The sequence below is a fragment of the Magnolia sinica genome, chromosome 9 (assembly GCF_029962835.1).
Source record: "Magnolia sinica isolate HGM2019 chromosome 9, MsV1, whole genome shotgun sequence".
Taxonomy (NCBI): Eukaryota; Viridiplantae; Streptophyta; class Magnoliopsida; order Magnoliales; family Magnoliaceae; genus Magnolia; species Magnolia sinica.
In genome coordinates, this window is record NC_080581.1 from 8,165,646 (window position 1) to 8,184,925 (window position 19,280).

The window sequence follows — 19,280 nt, forward strand, 5'->3', positions numbered from 1 at the left end:
ATATCAACAAAATCTAAGGATATGTCTGATGATGATTGGAAGAAGATGGACCGGAAGGCGATGGGGTTTATCAGACAATGGCTGGATGATTCTATGTTCCACCATGTGTCTACAGAGACTTCAGCCACTAGCCTATGACTGAAATTACAAGGGCTGTATGAGAGGAAGACAGTCGGTAATAAGATTTTTCTGATAAGGCGACATGTGAATATTAAGTTCAAAGATGGTGGTTTTGTGACCGAGTACATGAATGAGGTCAGCAATATAGTGAACCAGCTCTCCGCTATGAAGATGGTCCTGGATGATAAATTACAGGCTTTGCTATTGCTTAGTTCATTGCCTGACAGTTGAGAGACATTGGTGGTATCTCTAAGTAACTCCATGTCAGACGGAAAGATATCCATGAAACAGGTAACCAGTTGTCTCTTCAATGAGGAGACAAAGAGGAAGTCTCAGGGGTTTACTTAGCAAGAGGCCCTTGTAACACAGGAACGGGGGAGAGTAAAGAACAGGAAGGGTGGGAAGGCCCGAGATAAATCAAGAGGCAAGTCAAGTATCAAGAAAGATGTTAAATGTTGGAATTGTGGCAAGAAGGGTCACTACAAGCATGAATGTCGTGGTAAGAAGAACGATAAGAAAGGAAAAGGAAAGGAGAAGGAAGATGAATCAGATTTCACTGCGGTCGCTTCAAATGGCGACGTTGTAGTTATTCTTTTAGCTGATCACGATGTATATCTCATGGCTATGAGTCAGGACACCGACTGGGTGATTGACTCAGGAGCTTCTTTTCATGTGACTCCACGCAGAGACTTCTTCACAAACTACAAGTCAGGTGACTTTGAGACCGTGAAGTTGGGGAATTCTAGCGTATCGAAGATCATAAGGGTTGGTGATATTTGTATGAAGACCGATGTGGGCTGCACATTGGTTCTCAAGGATGTGAGGCATATCATAGACTTTCGCCTCAACTTGATGTCGACGGGAAGGTTGAATGATGATGGCTATGAAAGTCGGTTTGTTGGTGGGCGCTGGAAGCTCATCAAGGGTTCGTTGATAGCAGCCAGAGGAAAGAAGTGTTGCACCCTTTACAAGGTAAGTGTTAGTGTGTGCAAGGGTGGGTTGAACGCAGCGAAAGATTCAGCTATTGACATGTGGCACAGGCGTCTAGGTCACATGAGTGAAAAATGGCTTCAGTTACTAGTAAGGAAGTAACTCCTTCCAGACGTGACAGGTATACCTCTCAAAACCTGTATTGATTGTTTATCAAGGAAACAGCATAAAGTTTCATTTGTTAAAATTGCTTCTCATGTTAATAAAGTGCATGCATTATATTTGGTTTATTCTGATGTTTGTGGTCCTATGAGGACAAAAACCTTGGGTAAGTCATTGTATTTTGTCACTTTTATAGATGATGCATCTAGGAGGATTTGGGTTTATACTTTGAAATCTCAGGACGAGGTCTTTGGTGTGTCTAAATTGTTTCATGCTATGGTTGAGAGAGAGACAAGTAGATCATTGAAGTGCATTCGCATTGACAATGGTGGTGAATACATTGGCGATTTTCATGAGTATTGTAAGTCCCTAGGTATATGATATGAGCAGACAGTTCCCAAGACCCCCCAACATAATGGTATACCTGAGCGAATGAATCGCACCATTGTTAAGAGAATCAGATGCATGTTAACCCATGTGAAATTGTCCAAGACGTTCTGTGAAGAAGCAATGTATACTGTAGTGTATTTGATAAACATGTCTCCATCAGCCCCATTGAATGAAGTAGTACTCGAGAAGGTATGGACTAGACAGGATCCATCGTACAGTCATATCAGGGTGTTTGAATGCAGGGCATCCGTTCACGTACCAAAGGATGAGAGGTCCAAGCTCGATATGAAGATCAGGCAGTGTGTGTGCTTGGGGTGCGGTGATGAAAAGTTCGGTTACAGATTATGGGATCCGACCAAGAAGAAGCTTATCAGGAGCAGAGATGTGTTTTTCTTTGAAGATCAGTGTATAGAAGACATTGGTAAGTCAGAAAAGAACCAGCCTAGTTCGGGTGAGCTAGAGGACATGGATCCGATTATTCCTCCCATGGTGCCTGATGACGAGGGAGTACAACAAGGTACAAATGATGAGGGAGTTCCTTTAGAAGATGGACCAGGAGAGCAAGCCCCACTTGATCCACTTGTTAAGCCACAGGTGAGGAGGTCATTAAGGGACAAACAGCCGTCCAAGAGGTACTCGCCGTATGAGTACATTATGCTGACTGATGGGGGAGAGCCAGAAGATTATTCTGAGGTCCTAACCGACGAGCATAAGAGGGAGTGGTTGAAAGTTATGCAAGAGGAGATGAAATCCTTGCATAAGAACCACACCTATGATATGATGAAATTGTCTAAGGGCAAGAAAGCTTTGAGTAACAAGTAGGTGTTCAAAAAGAAGGTTGAGTAGAAGAATTCACAGACGAGGTTAAAGGCCAGACTTGTGGTAAAAGGGTTCGGTCAAAGGAAAGGCATAGACTTCGAGGAGATATTCTCACCAGTGGTGAAGATGACATCCATACGGATGTTGCTTGGGTTGGCGGATAGCATGGATCTGGAGATAGAGTAGTTAGATGTTAAAACTGCCTTTGTAACGTCCTGAAATTCGGGGGTCGCGCATACGCTCAACTACCAAGTTCCCGAGAGTCACTTATAACCGATTTTTATTAATGTGCATTTAATCCGGTTTAATTGCACAGCATGAAATTTCCTGGAACATGAACGTAACCACACAAGTCTCCTGAAATGAAAGAAACCTATCATATATATACAGTCCAAAGATATAAATGGGTCGCACAGGGCGTTGCCCAACCAAAACAATAAAAGAATGCTATGTCCTAAAAAAAATAACACAACTGAGCCCACAGCTAGCAATCCCAATCCTGCCCCTCAAGCCGATGGAGAACCGTCCATCAACTGGAAATAAGATAGCTCGTCCTCCTCGTCGAAGCTCGCCTCGTCAGGCTCCTCCAGTTTTGAGTCACCTGCATCTATGAACGAGTCTGGTTGCGGTTTTAAAACACCATCCCAGAGTGGGAGTGAGTGATCAACTCAGTAGGTGCTATTAGTCTCAAGTTATCACAGGTATTAATTATAATATGATCTTAATGAAAAGTAGTCAATCATAAACACCTAACTAGTCTTATTAATACGCATGCATGTAGGATGATATGATGCATGCCCTCGCCACAACGCTCCCTCGAGCGACTCCGTCTAACGATCGTGTATGACAACACTCCCTCAGTGCGACCTCGACTGCCGAGTCACCACCCTAACTAGTGCGATGCAATGTTATCGTGTTAACTGGGTTGCTAGTTAAATCCTTTCATCCAGCAGGTTGGGAAATCTGGTACACCCCGCGTATTAATGCCCTAAACTGGGTGCGAGGCCAAGACCCCCTCATGCGTGAGGCTGAGACCCCACGGTCCGTGATCCTGTCGGGTTCCTCATCCCCGACTTCAAGCACATGAGGAGTGCCGAGAGAAAGGGATCGCTCGCGGTCACTACGGGGAGGCGTGGTACCCCAACATAGGCCGACAGCTCGGACACAGTGTCCCATTCCACCATGCTCGACTCATGAGACTGTGGACCAGTGTCAAGTGGGTTATTGATGGGCTACAACGGTTGTAGGGTGGATCAGGTTCCATACATATGTGAGCAAACATGGTTAACAATCACGATTAGTCAGTGAGTAGGCTAGACTACACGAGTCAGGTGAGCATGCGACGGACGACATCGAGCGCAGAAGGCCCATGTAGTCGAACTATTGTCGCCCATGCGCACTCGCCCAAATCCATGGGTTTAGCCTTAGGGTAGCCCTACCAATGGGGCTACCGTCTCTCCTCATATTTCCTAACCAACCTAAGGGTTTGAGAACAGTTCATAATATACCAACATCAAGGTTATCAACAAGCATAACAGTATCATGTTCACATATATCGCAACATATGATTCAAATACTCCTAACGAGCAAGCTACAACATCATGATTAAGGTACAAGTGAGCAGTGTGGATTAGGGAGGAAGTTAAGCACTTCCTATGCCTCAAGGGATCAAATACACATGAGCAATGAATCCTACACACTAGGAAGCAAACACATATGAGAGAAATCAACCAAACATGAGCATGAAATCATCCATATACCAAATCATGTGAGAGGTAATATCAATCATCAAATGAGCACCAAGCATGCAAATCCATACAATTCCAACAACATGCCATTCCTAGGTTTCCTCTAGATTCTTTAGTACAACATTTCATACAAACAAAATCATTAAACTCCTAATATAATTGGTGCTAGGCCACTTAAGGATAATAGTCCGCACCTTAGGATGGTAGAAGGCATGGGATCGACCTAGGAGGATGGATTACGGGGGTTGATCGGCCGGAACCCCTAATACAACGTTTATACGTTAGAACCCAAGCAAATCCCTTCTCATTCACATGGGTTTCAATGAAAATGGGGGATGGGTCTTACCTAGATGATCAACGGAGGGAAGAGGGTGGCCGAGGATGATGGGTACTTGTTGGTGAAGATGTAGGGAGTTGTGGGTTGATTTCGTTGGGCCCCACCTTGATTTAGGGTCCCCTAGCTCTCCTTCACACTCTCCTCTCTCTCCTTTGCTCATTTGCTCTCTCTCTCTTTACTCCTTAGTGGTTGTAGTAAAGGAGGAGGTTATGAGAGAGCTAGGGTTTTTATTTCCTAGACCTGGGCCCTTTAGCCTTAAGTTTAGTTAAATGCCTATAATGGCCCTCTAGGGTTCCCTATTGGTCTAGGGGCAGTCTTAACACTCCTTTGGTCACCAAATTTGGTGGGTAGGTGCTTTATGGCCTAATGAGGGGCCATATAAAATTTGAGAACAAATGGATGAACGATTATGAGATTTGAGTCAACGGTTCTGATCTTTAAATGGCCCTACGGGGTCCATTCTTGTGACTGGAGGGGTTGTGGTGGCCCTCTGGCTATAAAAATCATAGGATATTTGCTCCATGTCCCGATGAAGGGCCATACAAAATTTGGGGACGATCGGATCTGGGGTTTAGTCGCACGGGCCCGATTTGCAATCAACGGTCACCATTCAACGATCGGGTCCCAGAGTTTGTGGACGGGTGTAGGAAAATTCATTAGACCTCCACCGTAAATGTAGAAGAGATCCGACAGTTGGAGAGCCTGGTATCTCGGTTTCATTTGCAAGCGCCAGATTCCGGTCCTGACATTGGTGGGGTACATTTAGTCAGTATCAGATCCCACTTCTGGGTGTCCACTGGGTCCGTGGTCCGCGATGGTCTACAAGCCCAGTGAGATTTATAGTTCCCTTCATTTTTAAAATTTTTTGACCTTCCTGCATCACGGTGTAGCCCACACAGGTTGTTGCTAAGCGTAAATGGTCATCCGGCTTGGCGGCCCGTACTTGGTCTGGTCATGGCCCGTCTGGTTTATTCCAATGGGCTAATCCTAGGTTAATTAGCTTGTGGTACCCCACCGTGAATGGTTTAAATGAATAGTCTTGCGGAAAATCCTACGTGGACGCCGCAGGACATTGTATCGGTTGGACGGGATGTTACAATCTACCCCCCTTACAAATAAATTTCGTCCTCGAAATTTGTACCTGTTCGTATTGCTGAAGCAGGGTTTGGTAATGCTTGTGGACTTCTGCTTCTGTCTCCCAAGTGGCCTCCTCTTCCTCATGATGGGTCCATAGTACCTTGACTAATGGGATGACCTTGTTGCGTAGGACCTGCTCCTTCCTATCAAGTATTTGAGTGGGTTGGAGAATGTAAGTGGCGTTTTCCTTAAGTTTCACATGCTCCCACTTAATGATATGCGAAGGATCGGGGATGTACTTCTTCAATATTGATACATGGAAGACGTTATGCACTCCGGCGAGGGGCGTAGATAGGGCTAAACGATAGGCTACCACACCCATACGGTCTAAAATCTAGAACGGCCTGATAAACCGTGGCGTTAGCTTTCCCTTCTTGCCAAAGTGTAAGACGCCCTTCATTGGGGAGATCTTGAGAAATACGTGGTCCCCAACTTCAAATTCTAAGTCTTTTCGCCTTGTGTCGGCATAGTTTTTCTGCCTGTTTTAAGCCATCAAGAGGCGGCGCCGGATAATTCCAATCTTCTCGGTCGTGATCCGTACCAGATCCGGTCCTAGCAAACTCTTCTCGCCAATTTTCTCCCAACAATGCGGGGATCGGCATGGACGCCCAGACAATGCTTCGTAAGGTGTCATACCGATGCTAGCTTGGAAGCTATTGTTGTAGGCGAACTCGGCATATGGGAGGCAATTGTCCCAACTCTCCTGAAAGTCCAGAACACAAGCCCGCAACATGTCTTCCAAAATCTGGTTCACCCGTTTGGTTTGCCCATCTGTTTGTGGGTGGAAGGCGGTGCTAAACTTCAGTTTTTCACTCCCATAGCTTCTTGAATGCGGGTCCAAAAGATCGACGTGAATCGAGTATCCCGGTCCGACACAATCTCCAATGGAATGCCATGGAGCCGCAATATCTCCTTGATATACAGCTTAGCCAAATCATCGGCGGAGCTAGAAGTCTTGATCGGTAGGAAGTGAGCTGATTTGGTTAGCCTGTCCACAATCACCCATATCGAGTCATGCCCCTTCCTAGTCTTGGGTAACCCGGTAATGAAGTCTATAGATATGAAGTCCCACTTCCATTCTGTTATAGGCATGGGCTGTAATAGGCCCGGTGGTCGGCGGTGTTCAGCCTTAACTTGTTGACAAGTGAAGCATCGGGACGCATATTCCGCTATTTCCTTCTTCATGTTGTCCCACCAATAGGTTCGCTTTAGATCCCGATACATCTTTGTACTACCAGGATGCATCGCCAACTTGGAGTTGTGAGCGGCATTTAGAACTTCTTCTCATAGTCCATGAAGGCTTAGAACACAAAGGCGGCCTCGGTAACGCAACCCTCCATCGGTATCGATCCTCCACTCAGACTTCCCATTATTCCATGCTCTTTCCCTCATCTTTTTTAATAACTCATCGCCCCCCTGGGCTTCAATGATCTTACTGTTGACCAAGGGCTGGGCCTGAATGTGGGCTATGACCTCGTACGGCTCCTCCACGGTTAGCTTCGTGTCGAAGTCCTGAACGAACTCCACCATGTCCCACTCTCTCACCATTAGCGGGGCCGCAAATTCAATTGTCTTCTTGTGACTCAAGGCGTCTACCACCAAGTTGGCCTTGTCAGGATGATATGAGACATCGAACTTGAAGTCTTTCAACGTCTCCATCTAGCAACACTGTCTCATATTCAGGTCCTTTTGGGTGAAGATGTATTTGAGGCTCTTATGATCAGAGAAGAGCTCAAACTCCTCACCATAGAGATAATGTCTCCATATCTTCTATGCGAAAACTACCGCCGCAAGCTCGAGGTCATGTGTAGGGTAGTTCTCGTCATGCTTCCTTAGCTGTCGCGACGCATACGCAATTGTCCTGTCTTTTTGCATGAGTACACAACCTAAGCCCACATGCGAGGCGTTAGTATAGACGGTGTACTTGACTCCTTGCTCAGGTAGCACAAGCACAGGTGCCGACGTCAGTTTATCTTTTAACTCTTGGAAGGCCGCCTCAGCCTTTTTATTCCAGGCAAATTTGAGGTCCTTCCGAGTTAGCTGGGATAACGGTCGGGCTATCTTCGAGAAATCTCTAATGAATCTGCGGTAATAGCTTGCAAGACTAAGAAAACTTTGCACTTCCGTAACCGACTTCGGTTGCTTCCAATCTTGTACCGCCGCCACCTTGGCGAGATCCACAGATATCCCTTTCTTAGACACTACATGACCCAGAAATTTGACCTCCTCCTTCCAGAAGGCGCATTTCCTAAATTGCGCAAACAGTCAATTTTTCTCTAGGGTTTCGAAGACTGCCCTTAAATGTTCTTCATGCTCTTCACGGCTCTTTGAATAAATCAATATGTCGTCGATAAACACAATGACGAATCTGTATAAGAATGGCCTAGGGATTCTGTTCATGAGGTCCATGAAGACCGCTGGGGCATTGGTGAGCCCAAACGACATAACAAGGAACTTATAATGGCCAAAACAGGTCCTGAAGGCCGTTTTCTATATATCCTCATCCCTAACTCACAGTTGATGGTACCCTGATTGTAAATCGATCTTTGAGAAATATTGAGCACCCCTCAACTGGTCGAATAAATCATCGATTCTGGGCAACGAGTATTTGTTCTGAACCGTCACTTGGTTCAGTCTTCTGTAATCCACACATAGTCATAAAAAGTCGTCCTTCTTCTTTACAAATAGGACCGGGGCTCCCCATGGCGACACGCTGAGCCGGATGAAGCCTGACTCTAGGAAATTGTCGATTTGAGTCCGCAATTCTTCCATCTCACATGGGGCCATACGATAAGTAGGCAAGGAGATGGGCTTGGCTCCAGGAACCAGATCAATTGTGAAGTCTATCTCCCATCGAGGCGGAAGTCCAGGTATGTTTTTAATCACATCCCAAAAATCTTGGATTACGTGTGTGTCCGTTATTGAGGGCCCATCATAACCCTCCTCCAATGAAGCATAACACAAAATTCTTTCTTAGTGGCTGACCTGGAATGGGAACGTGAAGGGAACTTCGTCGCCCTCGTATATTTTCACTGTCCTTGTTTCACAATCAATTTTCGCCTTCATCGATGTCAATCAGTCCATACCCAGGATGACATCGTAATGAAAAATCTTAGTCGCGATCAGGTCAACGAGTACCACCTTGCCCCCCAAGTCTATGGGGCAATCACAACACATCCTCGTCACTTCAGAAGTAGTTCCGGCGGCGGCAATGATTCTTATCCCTATGATAGGAGTGAGGCGTAGCCCTAAGCGCTTGACGGTTGCATGCGATACCAGGGAAACAGTAGCTCCAGTGTCCACTAGCAGAAATATGGGAGTACCTTGAACGTGGGCCGTCACCTCGAAGGCTGTAGGATTGAGAATAAATGCATCTTGGTCATCAACCGTTAGGACATGCACCCGAGCCTACTGTGGAAAGTTCGGCCGCTGCATGGGCTGTTGTGGCGGCCTAACCTGAGGTGGTGGTGGATGAAGAAACTACTGACTAGGCCCCATTGCCCGTAGGGGCGGAATCTACAAGGCCTACTGTGGGGGCCTAATGTTACGCTGTGGCGGTGTGAAGCCGAGGCCTCTCATCCTCGTAAAACAGTAGGGCTCAGAGTGTCCCGCTCTCCTGCAATAAGTACATATCTGGGCCGGTCGTGTAGAAGGGGCCGGTGTGGTGGCTAGTCGGGGTGGTGAGCTAGGGCGCGCCCTTTTTCCTGCAAAAGTGGAGGACGGTCCCTCCACCCTTTTCGTGGCCCTAACTGTGAACTGTTTCGGGCGACTCGCTCCTCATCCTGCTCCGCCCTTATGGACATCTCGACAAGCTCCGCATATGTCCTGATGCTCGCACAACACATCTTGGAGCGAATACCGCTCCTCAACCCTGTCGTGAACCGTCTCATCTTGATCGCTTCATTGGCGATCATTTCAGAAGCGTAGCGGGAGAGTTCCGTAAAGTGGTTCTCATATTGGGCCACGCTCATCCCCCCTTGTTGGAGGCAGAGAAATTCATTCTCCCTCTTATGCTGATACAATTGAGGGATATACTTTTCATTAAAGCGGGCCTCGAATGCCTCCCATGTCCATATGTGGTTCTTGGGAATAGGTCGGAGGACACTCTCCCACCATAGGTCCGCCTCTTTCTCAAAGAGATATGAGACGAACTCGACATTTTTTGCCTCAGAACAGTGGAGAGGCTGTAGTAACTTGGTGACTCGGTTGAGCCAGTATTCCGCTTCCTCTAGGCGGTGGGTGCCGGCAAAAGTAGGCGGCCTATGCCTCTGGAACCGCTCATATAGGTTATTCGTGTTAGTCACGGGCGTGGCTAAGCCGGGCGCTTCAGGTTGCAGCATGCCCAAGTTTTGGGCCATGGCCCCCATCATAGTGGCCATCATCTGCTGTTATTGTTGCATATTAATGACCATCATCTGTTGTTGTTGTTGCATGAAGAGCAACATCTGGTCTACTCGATCCATAACTTACGGCGTAGGAGGCACGGGTGTCGCGGCTTGCGGTGGCGAAGCACTCGGGGCCACCTCTTGGGTGGTGCTACCCGTATTGTAGGATCCATTCGTGCCTAGGAGTTGGTCCCTCTCGACCAAGCCGCCATGAGGTAGGTGGAAGTATCGACCCTCCTCTCGCGAAGGCATTTCCTGAAAAAAAACATCCCTGGATAGGTTAGGTACCAAAACATCTCTCATACCCAGTTTATGCGTACATATGCAAGATCCATATAGATTCCATTTGTGCATATGGGTGATACTCATTCAAGCATTTCCATGGCAACAAGAAATTTCTAAGGCAATCCATACATTCACATTAATTTCAAAATGCCATTGGTATGGCCAATTACATGTTACTGCATGGATTATAAGCCTTTCTAGATATGCTAAACGGAAAGAAGTACAAGCTACTTAAGCAAAAGTCCTAAGCATTCTCAGTACTTGGAATTTAAACCTAACCGACATAAAGCAAACTACTAGTCAGTAGAAGGTCATGCAGCTACTCGTCTGAATCGGGCGACAGTGGTGGTGCTTCTTCTCCCTTGCTATAGCAGATCAGGGCCCTTATGGCCCGATACATCTTCTTGTTCCATTTCTCCTGCTTCGCTTGGTTTTCCACGATCCTCGCTTGGCTCTCCTTAATTTCTGCTACATCGGCCTGGAGCGTATCCAAGCGATCGCGTATACCTAGAATGGTAAGTGGCTCCTTACCAACTTCGTCGATCTCGTCGGCTCTTACCGCCTCTTCGGCTTCATCCTCGCTCTCATTCTCATCACTTCCATCGCTATCCTCTTCTCCTCGACAGGATCCCCATATCGGTCTATGTGGGCCCGTTCTTGTTTGGGTCCCACTCTCATAGAGTTTAGCAACTTGTCCCCCAGGATTTTCATTGGTACGGGATTCCCGTCTGATCCGCCTATCCCATACTGTCTGGCTATGTGGCAGGCCAGTCGGCCAAATGGGAGAGCTACGTCCTTCCGTACTGAGCTTGCGGCCTTCACAATCTGGTAGAGCACGGTGCTAGGGGCACACACATTCGCTCCCAAGCCCACCTGATATAAGAACTCCACCATGTAACGGGAGCATTCACCGCGATTCTTCAATCTCGGGTATATATTGTGGGTCGCAATGTGGTAGAGTACCCGATATTCGGGGGCCAGGGATGTTACGTACAGGCGGACGTCCCGCGTCCATTGGGCAGCTTGGCCACACAAGAGGCGAGTCCGCACATCACGGGCTTGACCCGATTCCAATTCCTTCTTATCGATTTGCACCTCCCCCAATGACACTCCCATGAATTCAGCCAATTCTTCGACCCCCAAGTGGATGTTTTCACCACGAATTAATATGTCAAATCCCAAGGGCTCGAATTTGGGGTTTCTAATTCGAGTGTAGAATGCCCTGGCCTGCCCTACATTGGCCTTCTCGCTTCCATAAAACATAGGGCCCCAATCCTTCTTCATAAGCTTGTTAAGTAAGGGGTGGTTACCTAGCAGGTGTTCCTCCATGGAGGCCTCAGAGGCGACTTGGCGCACGCGAAAATTTCTCAAATCTGTAACGACTGCTTCATCTTTTTGGGAATCATTTCACCTCTTGGATCGGACATCTAAGCTTACTTTTCCCTTCAGATTGGCCTTCGCTTTACTTCGTCGCTCTTGGCTCGGCCCCGCTCCCTCAGGAGCCACCCTTTTCTTTCCCATGAGGGAAATGATCACCGAAATAGTGAAGAATGAGACTATGGTGGCAAGGAATGCCATCACTCTAGGAAAAAGGGGATGGGTTTTTAGAATAGGTTGTAACTTGTGTTTTGAGGATGGATTTGTGAATGAATAGGAGAATGTGGGTTGGGTAGGAATTTGAAGGAGAAATGATCTTGAATAAATGGGGTTGAGGATGGGGTGGGGAAATGGGAGTTTGAGAAAATGAAAAATGGAGAAGAGAAATTAGTAATTCGAAGGAATGGGTGTTGTGAAAGGTGTTTTTGAAATGGGTTTGGAGTTGGGTGTTGAAGGTAAACTTGAGAATGTGATGGGTTTTGGAAATGAGGATGGAATGGGTTTTAGGAGTTTGTGAGGAAAGGTGGATAAAGGAAAGAAGAAAAATTTGTGGGAGAATGGGGAGTTGTTGAGGATGGGTTTTGGAAGAGGAGGGAGAAGAGTAGAAGAAGGATTATGTGAAGAGGAAGGAAGGTGAGTGAAATGAGAGAGAAAGGGTGGCTAGTAGAGGAGTGTAAAGAAGGAGAAAAGAGGTGGGGTGGTAGGGTTTTAAGGGCACAAAGCGGTGGGGCCCACCCCATTTTCAGATTTTTGCAAGGGGGCCAACAAAGGTGGTCCAGCGGGGTGACCACGCCGGTTTGGCGGGGGCCACGCACCCCACTGGATGTTCGACGGAGTGGGCACGCCGGCTTGGCGAGGTGGCCACGCCGGTTGGTGGGGTGCACTTTGAACCCCCTTTTCGAGGCGCTAGTGCAGCCCCCATGGAGGTACCATATATGATTTTGGGGTAGGAGGAGACGATCTACGCAATGGGCCTAATGATTTCATGTGATTCTTCTTGGTTAGGAAAAAAAATTCGATTTTTCCTTCTTCCTCTCTATCTTTGGTAAAATTTCTTTTGTACTTACCTAATAACCCCCGAATGGGTCAGAACTAGCATGCTCAGCCTAATATTAGTTCACCTGCACTTGAACGAGGGCTCCTACTGTCAAATCTTTCAGTCTACAGCTCGTTTCTAACAATATACGGGGGAAGTTCGAGAATAGAGCGATGATAGGCGAATATCTTAAGATATATTGGAAAAAGAATTTCGACCCTTGGCCTGCTTGGCAAGTGACCTTAAGTTGTACTAATTAGGATGGCCATGTTAATTCCAACTCGAGATTGGGAATGACATGTCTGGAATGAGTGCAAGACGGGATTTCCTAGTTAATTAAATCATCTCGCGCCGTCAAGTTCCCAACTTCTTGTCCGGGAATGGGGTGGTTCCTAATGCTTCGTGGTTTCTATTGCGTAACCTCACAAGTCAGCGAACGCGTTAGTGGGTTCATGACCCATGGCCCAATTAATTCTAAACCATGCTTTGATACCAACTTGTAACACCCTGGAATTCGGGGGTCGCGCATACGCTCAACTCCCGAGTTCCCGAGAGTCACTTATAACCGATTTTTATTAATGTGCATTTAATCCGGTTTAATTGCGCAGCCTGAAATTTTCTGGAACATGAACATAACCACACAAGTCTCCTGAAATGAAAGAAACCTATCATATATATACAGGTCCAAAGATATAAATGGGTCGTACAGGGCGTTGCCTAACCAAAACGACAAAAGAATGTTATGTCCCAAAAAAAATAACATGACTGAGCCCACAACCAGCAATCCCAATCCTGCCCCTCAAGCCGATGGAGAACCGTCCATCAACTGGAAATAAGATAGCTCGTCCTCCTCATCGAAGCTCGCCTCGTCAGGCTCCTCCAGTCCTGAGTCACCAGCATCTATGAACGGGTCTGGTTGGTGTTTTAAAACACCATCCTAGAGTGGGAGTGAGTGATCAACTCAGTGGGTGCTATTAGTCTTAAGTTATCACATGCATCAATTATAATATGATCTTAATGAAAAGCAGTCAATCATAAACACCTAACTAGTCTTATTAATGTGCATGCATGCAGGATGATATGATGCATGCCCTCGCCACAACGCTCCCTCGAGCGACTCCGTCTAACAATCGCGTATGACAACACTCTCTCAGTGCGACCTCGACTGCCGAGTCACCACCCTAACTAGTGCGATGCAATGCGATCGTGTTAACCGGGTTGTTAGTTAAATCCTTTCATCCAGCAGGTTGGGAAATCTGGTACACCCCGCGTATTACTGCCCTAAACTGGGTGCGAGGCTAAGACCCCCAATGCGTGAGGTCGAGACCCCACGATCCGTGATCCCGTCGGGTTCCTCATCCCCAACTTCAAGCACATTAGGAGTGCCGAGAGAAAGGGATCGCTCGCGGTCACTACGGGGAGGCGCGGTACCCCAGCATAGGCCGACAGCTTGGACACAGTGTCCCATTCCACCATGCCCGGCTCATGAGACTGTGGACCAGTGTCAAGTGGGTTATTGATGGGATACAACGGTTGTAGGGTGGTTCAGGTTCCATACATATGTGAGCAAACATGGTTAACAATCATGATTGGCCAGTGAGTAAGCTAGACTGCACGAGTTAGGCGAGGGTGCGACGGACGACATCGAGCGCAAGAGGCCCATGTAGTCAAACTACTGCCGCCCATGCGTAGTCACCAAAATTCATGGGTTTAGCCTTAGGGTAGCCCTACCAATGGGGCTACCGTCTCTCCTCATATTTCCTAACCAATCCAAGGGTTTGAGAACGGTTCATAATATACCAACATCAAGGTTATCAACAAGCATAACAGTATCATGTTCACATATATCGCAACATATGATTCAAATACTCCTAACGAGCAAGCTACAACATTATGATTAAGGTGCAAGTGAGCAGTGTGGATTAGGGAGGAAGTTAAGCACATCCTATGCCTCAAGGGATCAAATACACATGAGCAATGAATCCTACACACTAGGAAGCAAACACATATGAGAGAAATCAACCAAACATGAGCATGAAATCATCCATATACCAAATCATGTGAGAGGTAATATCAATCATTAAATGAGCACCAAGCATGCAAATCCATACAATTCCAATGACATGCCATTCCTAGGTTTCTTCTAGATTCTTTAATACAACATTCCAAACAAACAAATCATTAAACTCCTACTATAATTGGTGCTAGGCCACTTAAGGATAATAGTCCATACCTTAGGATGGTAGAAGGCGTGGGATCGACCTAGGAGGATAGATTACGGGGGTTGATCGGCCGGAACCCCTAATACAACGTTAATACGTTAGAACCCAAGCAAATCCCTTCTCATTCACATGGGTTTCAACGAAAATGGGGGATGGGTCTTACCTAGATGATCAAAGGAGTGAAGAGGGCGGCCGAGGATGATGGTACTTGTTGGTGAAGATGTAAGGAGTTGTGGGGTTGTTTTGTTGGGCCCCACCTTTATTTAGGGTCCCCTAGCTCTCCTTCACACTCTCCTCTCTCTCCTTTGCTCCTTTGCTCTCTCTCTCTCTCTCTCTCTCTCTCTCTCTCTCTCTTTACTCCTTAGTGGTTGTAATAAAGGAGGAGGTTATGAGAGAGCTAGGGTTTTTGTTTCCTAGACCTGGGCCCTTTGGCCTTAAGTTTCGTTAAATGCCTACAATGACCCTCTAGGGTTCCCTATTGGTCTAGGGGCGGTCCTAACACTCCTTTACTCACCAAATTTCATGGGTAGGTGCTCTATGGCCCAATGAGGGGCCATATAAAATTTGGGAACAAATGGATGAACGGTTATGGGATTTGAGTCAACGGTTCTGATCTTTAAATGGCCCTACGGGGGTCCATTCTGGTGACTGGAGTGGTTGTGGTGGCCCTCTAGCTATGAAATTCATAGGATAGTTGCTCCATGGCCCGATGAAGGGGCATGCAAAATTTGGGGACGATCGGATCTAGGGTTTGGTCGCACGGGCCTGATTTGCGATCAACGGTCACCGTTCCACGATAGGGTCCCAGAGTTTGTGGACGGGTGTAGAAAAATTCATTAGACCTCCACCGTAAATGTAGAAGAGATCCGATGGTTGGAGAGCCTAGTATCTCAGTTTCATTTGCAAGCGCCAGATTTCAGTCATAACATTAGTGGGGTGCATTTAGTCAGTGCCAGATCCCACTTCTGGGTGTCCACTGGGTCCATGGTCCGCGATGGTCTACAAGCCCAGTGAGATTTATGGTTCCCTTCATTTTTAGAATTTTCTGACCTTCCTGCGTCGCGGTGTAGCCCACACGGGCTGCTGCTAAGCGTACATGGTCATCCGGCTTGGCGGCTCGCACTTGGTCTGGTCATGGCCCGTCTGGTTTATTCCAATGGGCTAATCCTAAGTTAATTAGCTTATGGTACCCCACCACGAATGGTTTAAACGAATGGTCCTGCGAAAAATCCTACGTGGATGCCCCAGGACACTGTACCGGTTGGACGGGATGTTACAACCTTCCTCCATAGTGACCTGAAAGAAGAGATCTACATGCACCAACCAGAGGGGTTCGAAGTCAATGGCAAAGAGCATATGGTGTGTAGGCTGAGTAAGAGCTTGTATGAGCTAAAACAAGCTTCACGACAATGGTACAAGAAGTTCGACTCGTTTATGTTAAAGCATGGGTATGACAGAACGGAGTCAGACCACTGTGTGTTCACGCACAAGTTCTCAGATGGTGATTTCTTAGTTCTGTTGTTATACGTTGATGACATGCTGATCATGGAAAAAGACATCAAGAAGATTGATAAGCTGAAACAAGAGTTGGGCAAGTCATTCGCGATGAAAGACTTGGGCTCGGCTAAACATATCCCAGGAATGGAGATAAGCCGTGATAGAAGCAGCAGGAAGCTTTAGATGTCACAAGAGTGGTATATTGAGAAAGTCCTAGAGCGGTTCAATATAAATGCAGCGAAGCCGATCAGTACTCCACTGGATGGTCACTTCAGATTGAGCGACAGGCAGCGTCCCAGGACAAAGGCAGAGGTGGAAGAGATACAGAAAATACCCACGCATCAGCTATAGGAAGTTTGATGTATGCTATGGTGTGTACCCGTCCAAACATATCATATGCGGTTGGTGTTGTCAGCCGGTATCTTGCCAATCCTGGCGAAGAGCATTGGGCAGCGGTGATATGGATACTGCAGTATTTAAGAGGTTCATCCAGGTTGAGCCTATGCTATGGTGATGGAAAACCTTTGTTAGAGGGCTACACAGATGTAAATATGGCAGGCGACATAGACTCCAAGAAATCTATATCGGGGTTCATGTTCACTTTTGCAGGGGGCGGTTTCTTGGCAGAGCAAGCTACAAAAGGTCGTAGCATTATCGACAACAGAAGCCGTGTACATTGCAGTCATAGAGGCACGTAAAGAGATGCTTTGGATGAAAAGGTTCCTGCAAGAACTTAACCCGAAGCAGGAAGAGCACGTGGCTTATTGCGATAGTCAAATTGCTATACACTTGAGCAAGAATCCAAGTTAGCATTCCAAGTCGAAGCAAATAGAGATTCGGCATCATTGGATCAGGGATACTTTGGAACAGAAGGTGTTACAGCTTGAGAAGGTCCACACGGACGATAATGGGTCAGACATGATGACCAAGGATTTGCTCAAGGGCAAGTTTGAGGTTTGTAGAAACCTTTCTGGCTTGAAGAAGGTAAATTTCTCCTGAGTCGGAAAGGGGAAGATTTGATGGGGTTTTCCTCCTCAGTTTAGAGGAGAGATGGAGCAGTGGGTTGAAAAATTGGAGTACTTCACCATGCTGCTTGACCGGTCGTGGGTGGCGCTCGACCAGTCGAGTGGGGCTTGACTCAAAGTCCAGCGACCAATTGTTGTATTTTCTCCGAGGTGCTCGACTAGTCAAGGGAGGTGCTTGACCGGTCGAGTGGTCCGCTCAACCGGTAGAGGACTCGGCTCGACCAGTCGAGCTTATGCAGATTTGAGTCCGGATCTAATGCAGACTACAGAAATCTGAGGCCTTTCACCACAAGGTGAGGAAAGAAGTTTCATAAACTATAAATAGGAGTGCCTAGGGCTTTTCTAGGCAATGCAAAAGGATTTTCTAAAGCTTTGAAAGGGTTTGCTAAAGGGTTTAGGGCTATCAAAAGATGTGAGATGGAGAGAGAGGAAGCTTGTGGAAGGGAGATTATGCTTGTGGAGGTGATCTACTGTGCACTCAACATCTCAGCGCTTCTACGTCCTCGTGATTAGTGAGATTTCTCCGTTTTTCTTTTATTCTCTTATTATTTATCCACTCCTGCGTGAGTGAAGAATGTTGTAGCATTCTACTTCATAGTGGATTGTTGATCTGGACGAAGTCCCGTGGTTTTTACCTCTTTGAGGGTTTTTCCCCGAAAAAATCTTTTGTGTCGTGTGGTTTGTGCTTTGATTTATTTCATTGCTTTATTATCCCATAATTCTGGTGTTTTGGGAGGCTATATCCTAAGGTTTTATGCAAGGCCCCCAACAAAGGTATCAAAATCAAAGATATCTTAGTGTGCTAAAGTAACACGTAAAAAATTTCAAGCTAATCTAGTGCATGGATTGAAAGATATGCTACTGTAATTGAAGAGGCATCTTTAACATCGTACAAGATCATGGGACCTTTAAAGTCCGAAATTAGCCATGCACCTAATAGATCGATCCCCAGCCAATTGTTAGCAACCACAGTCTTAGTCTACTGGAGGTAAGTGTTGGAGACCATAACTGATTCACGAAGAGTCGAAATAAACTGATGGTTCAAATTATTCATTGGACTCGGCTTTTAGTGATCTTTACTAGGAAAATTTTATAGAAAAACTTCCTAATAATATTGAGGTAATCTTGGGGTATTTTTCTTAAAAAAGGTTTTTAAAAAACTATCTCATTAAGTGCTTTCCCATGCAACTTCCATTGGGACAAATGGGTCAATGGCTTGGGTGGACGCCACTGTAAGGTTTACTTAAATTCCACCCGAACACCAGATGTGTCACTCATGTTAGGCCAAGGGCCCAAAACTCAACTCCATTAATCTATAATGAAGGTAGCTGACATAATTGGAAACAATATACATGACAATGCTCGCCCTTTAAATTGTTTTCATTAATGTGCCCACGTGAATCATGAATGGATATGATTTTTGGCATATTGGTCTAAAGTTTTGTGTGGAATATTATAATTGGAGTGGATTTTATATATTTATCAGTGGGAAATGTAAAAATACAGGGTGGGCGTGTCTCTCACAACTATTACCATTGTTTTGCCCATCAGAATCACATTTCAACCTAGTTGATTTGATAGTCATAGTGGATTTTGCATACAGATCTGATAGCCAAAAATCAAAGTCCTACTTCTCCCTTCAATTGAACCATAGCAAAATCTTATTGCAAAACTGAATTTCATCTAACTAGCTTTTAATTTTGAAGGGCCAACCATGATGTTTATGTTGGGAGAACAGTGGAATCACATAGAGATGAATCTAGGATAGCATTCCAAAAGCATCAAGAAAAAGGAAAGAGATCACAACGAT

At 46.2% G+C, this 19,280-nt stretch overlaps 1 protein-coding gene across 1 annotated transcript; it reads right to left on the reverse strand.

Moving 5' to 3' along the window:
- Positions 1-9,311: 9,311 nt before the first annotated feature.
- On the reverse strand, positions 9,312-10,001 carry LOC131256415 (uncharacterized). Its single transcript, XM_058257322.1, has one exon. The coding sequence runs from the start codon at positions 9,999-10,001 to the stop codon at positions 9,312-9,314; it is 690 nt and encodes a 229-aa protein (XP_058113305.1).
- Between the last annotated feature and the right edge of the window lie 9,279 nt (positions 10,002-19,280).

What these genes read in the sequence shown, in the direction of transcription:
- LOC131256415 (XM_058257322.1), bottom strand. Translation starts at nt 10,001, where the DNA reads ATGGCCCAAAACTTGGGCATGCTGCAACCTGAAGCGCCCGGCTTAGCC.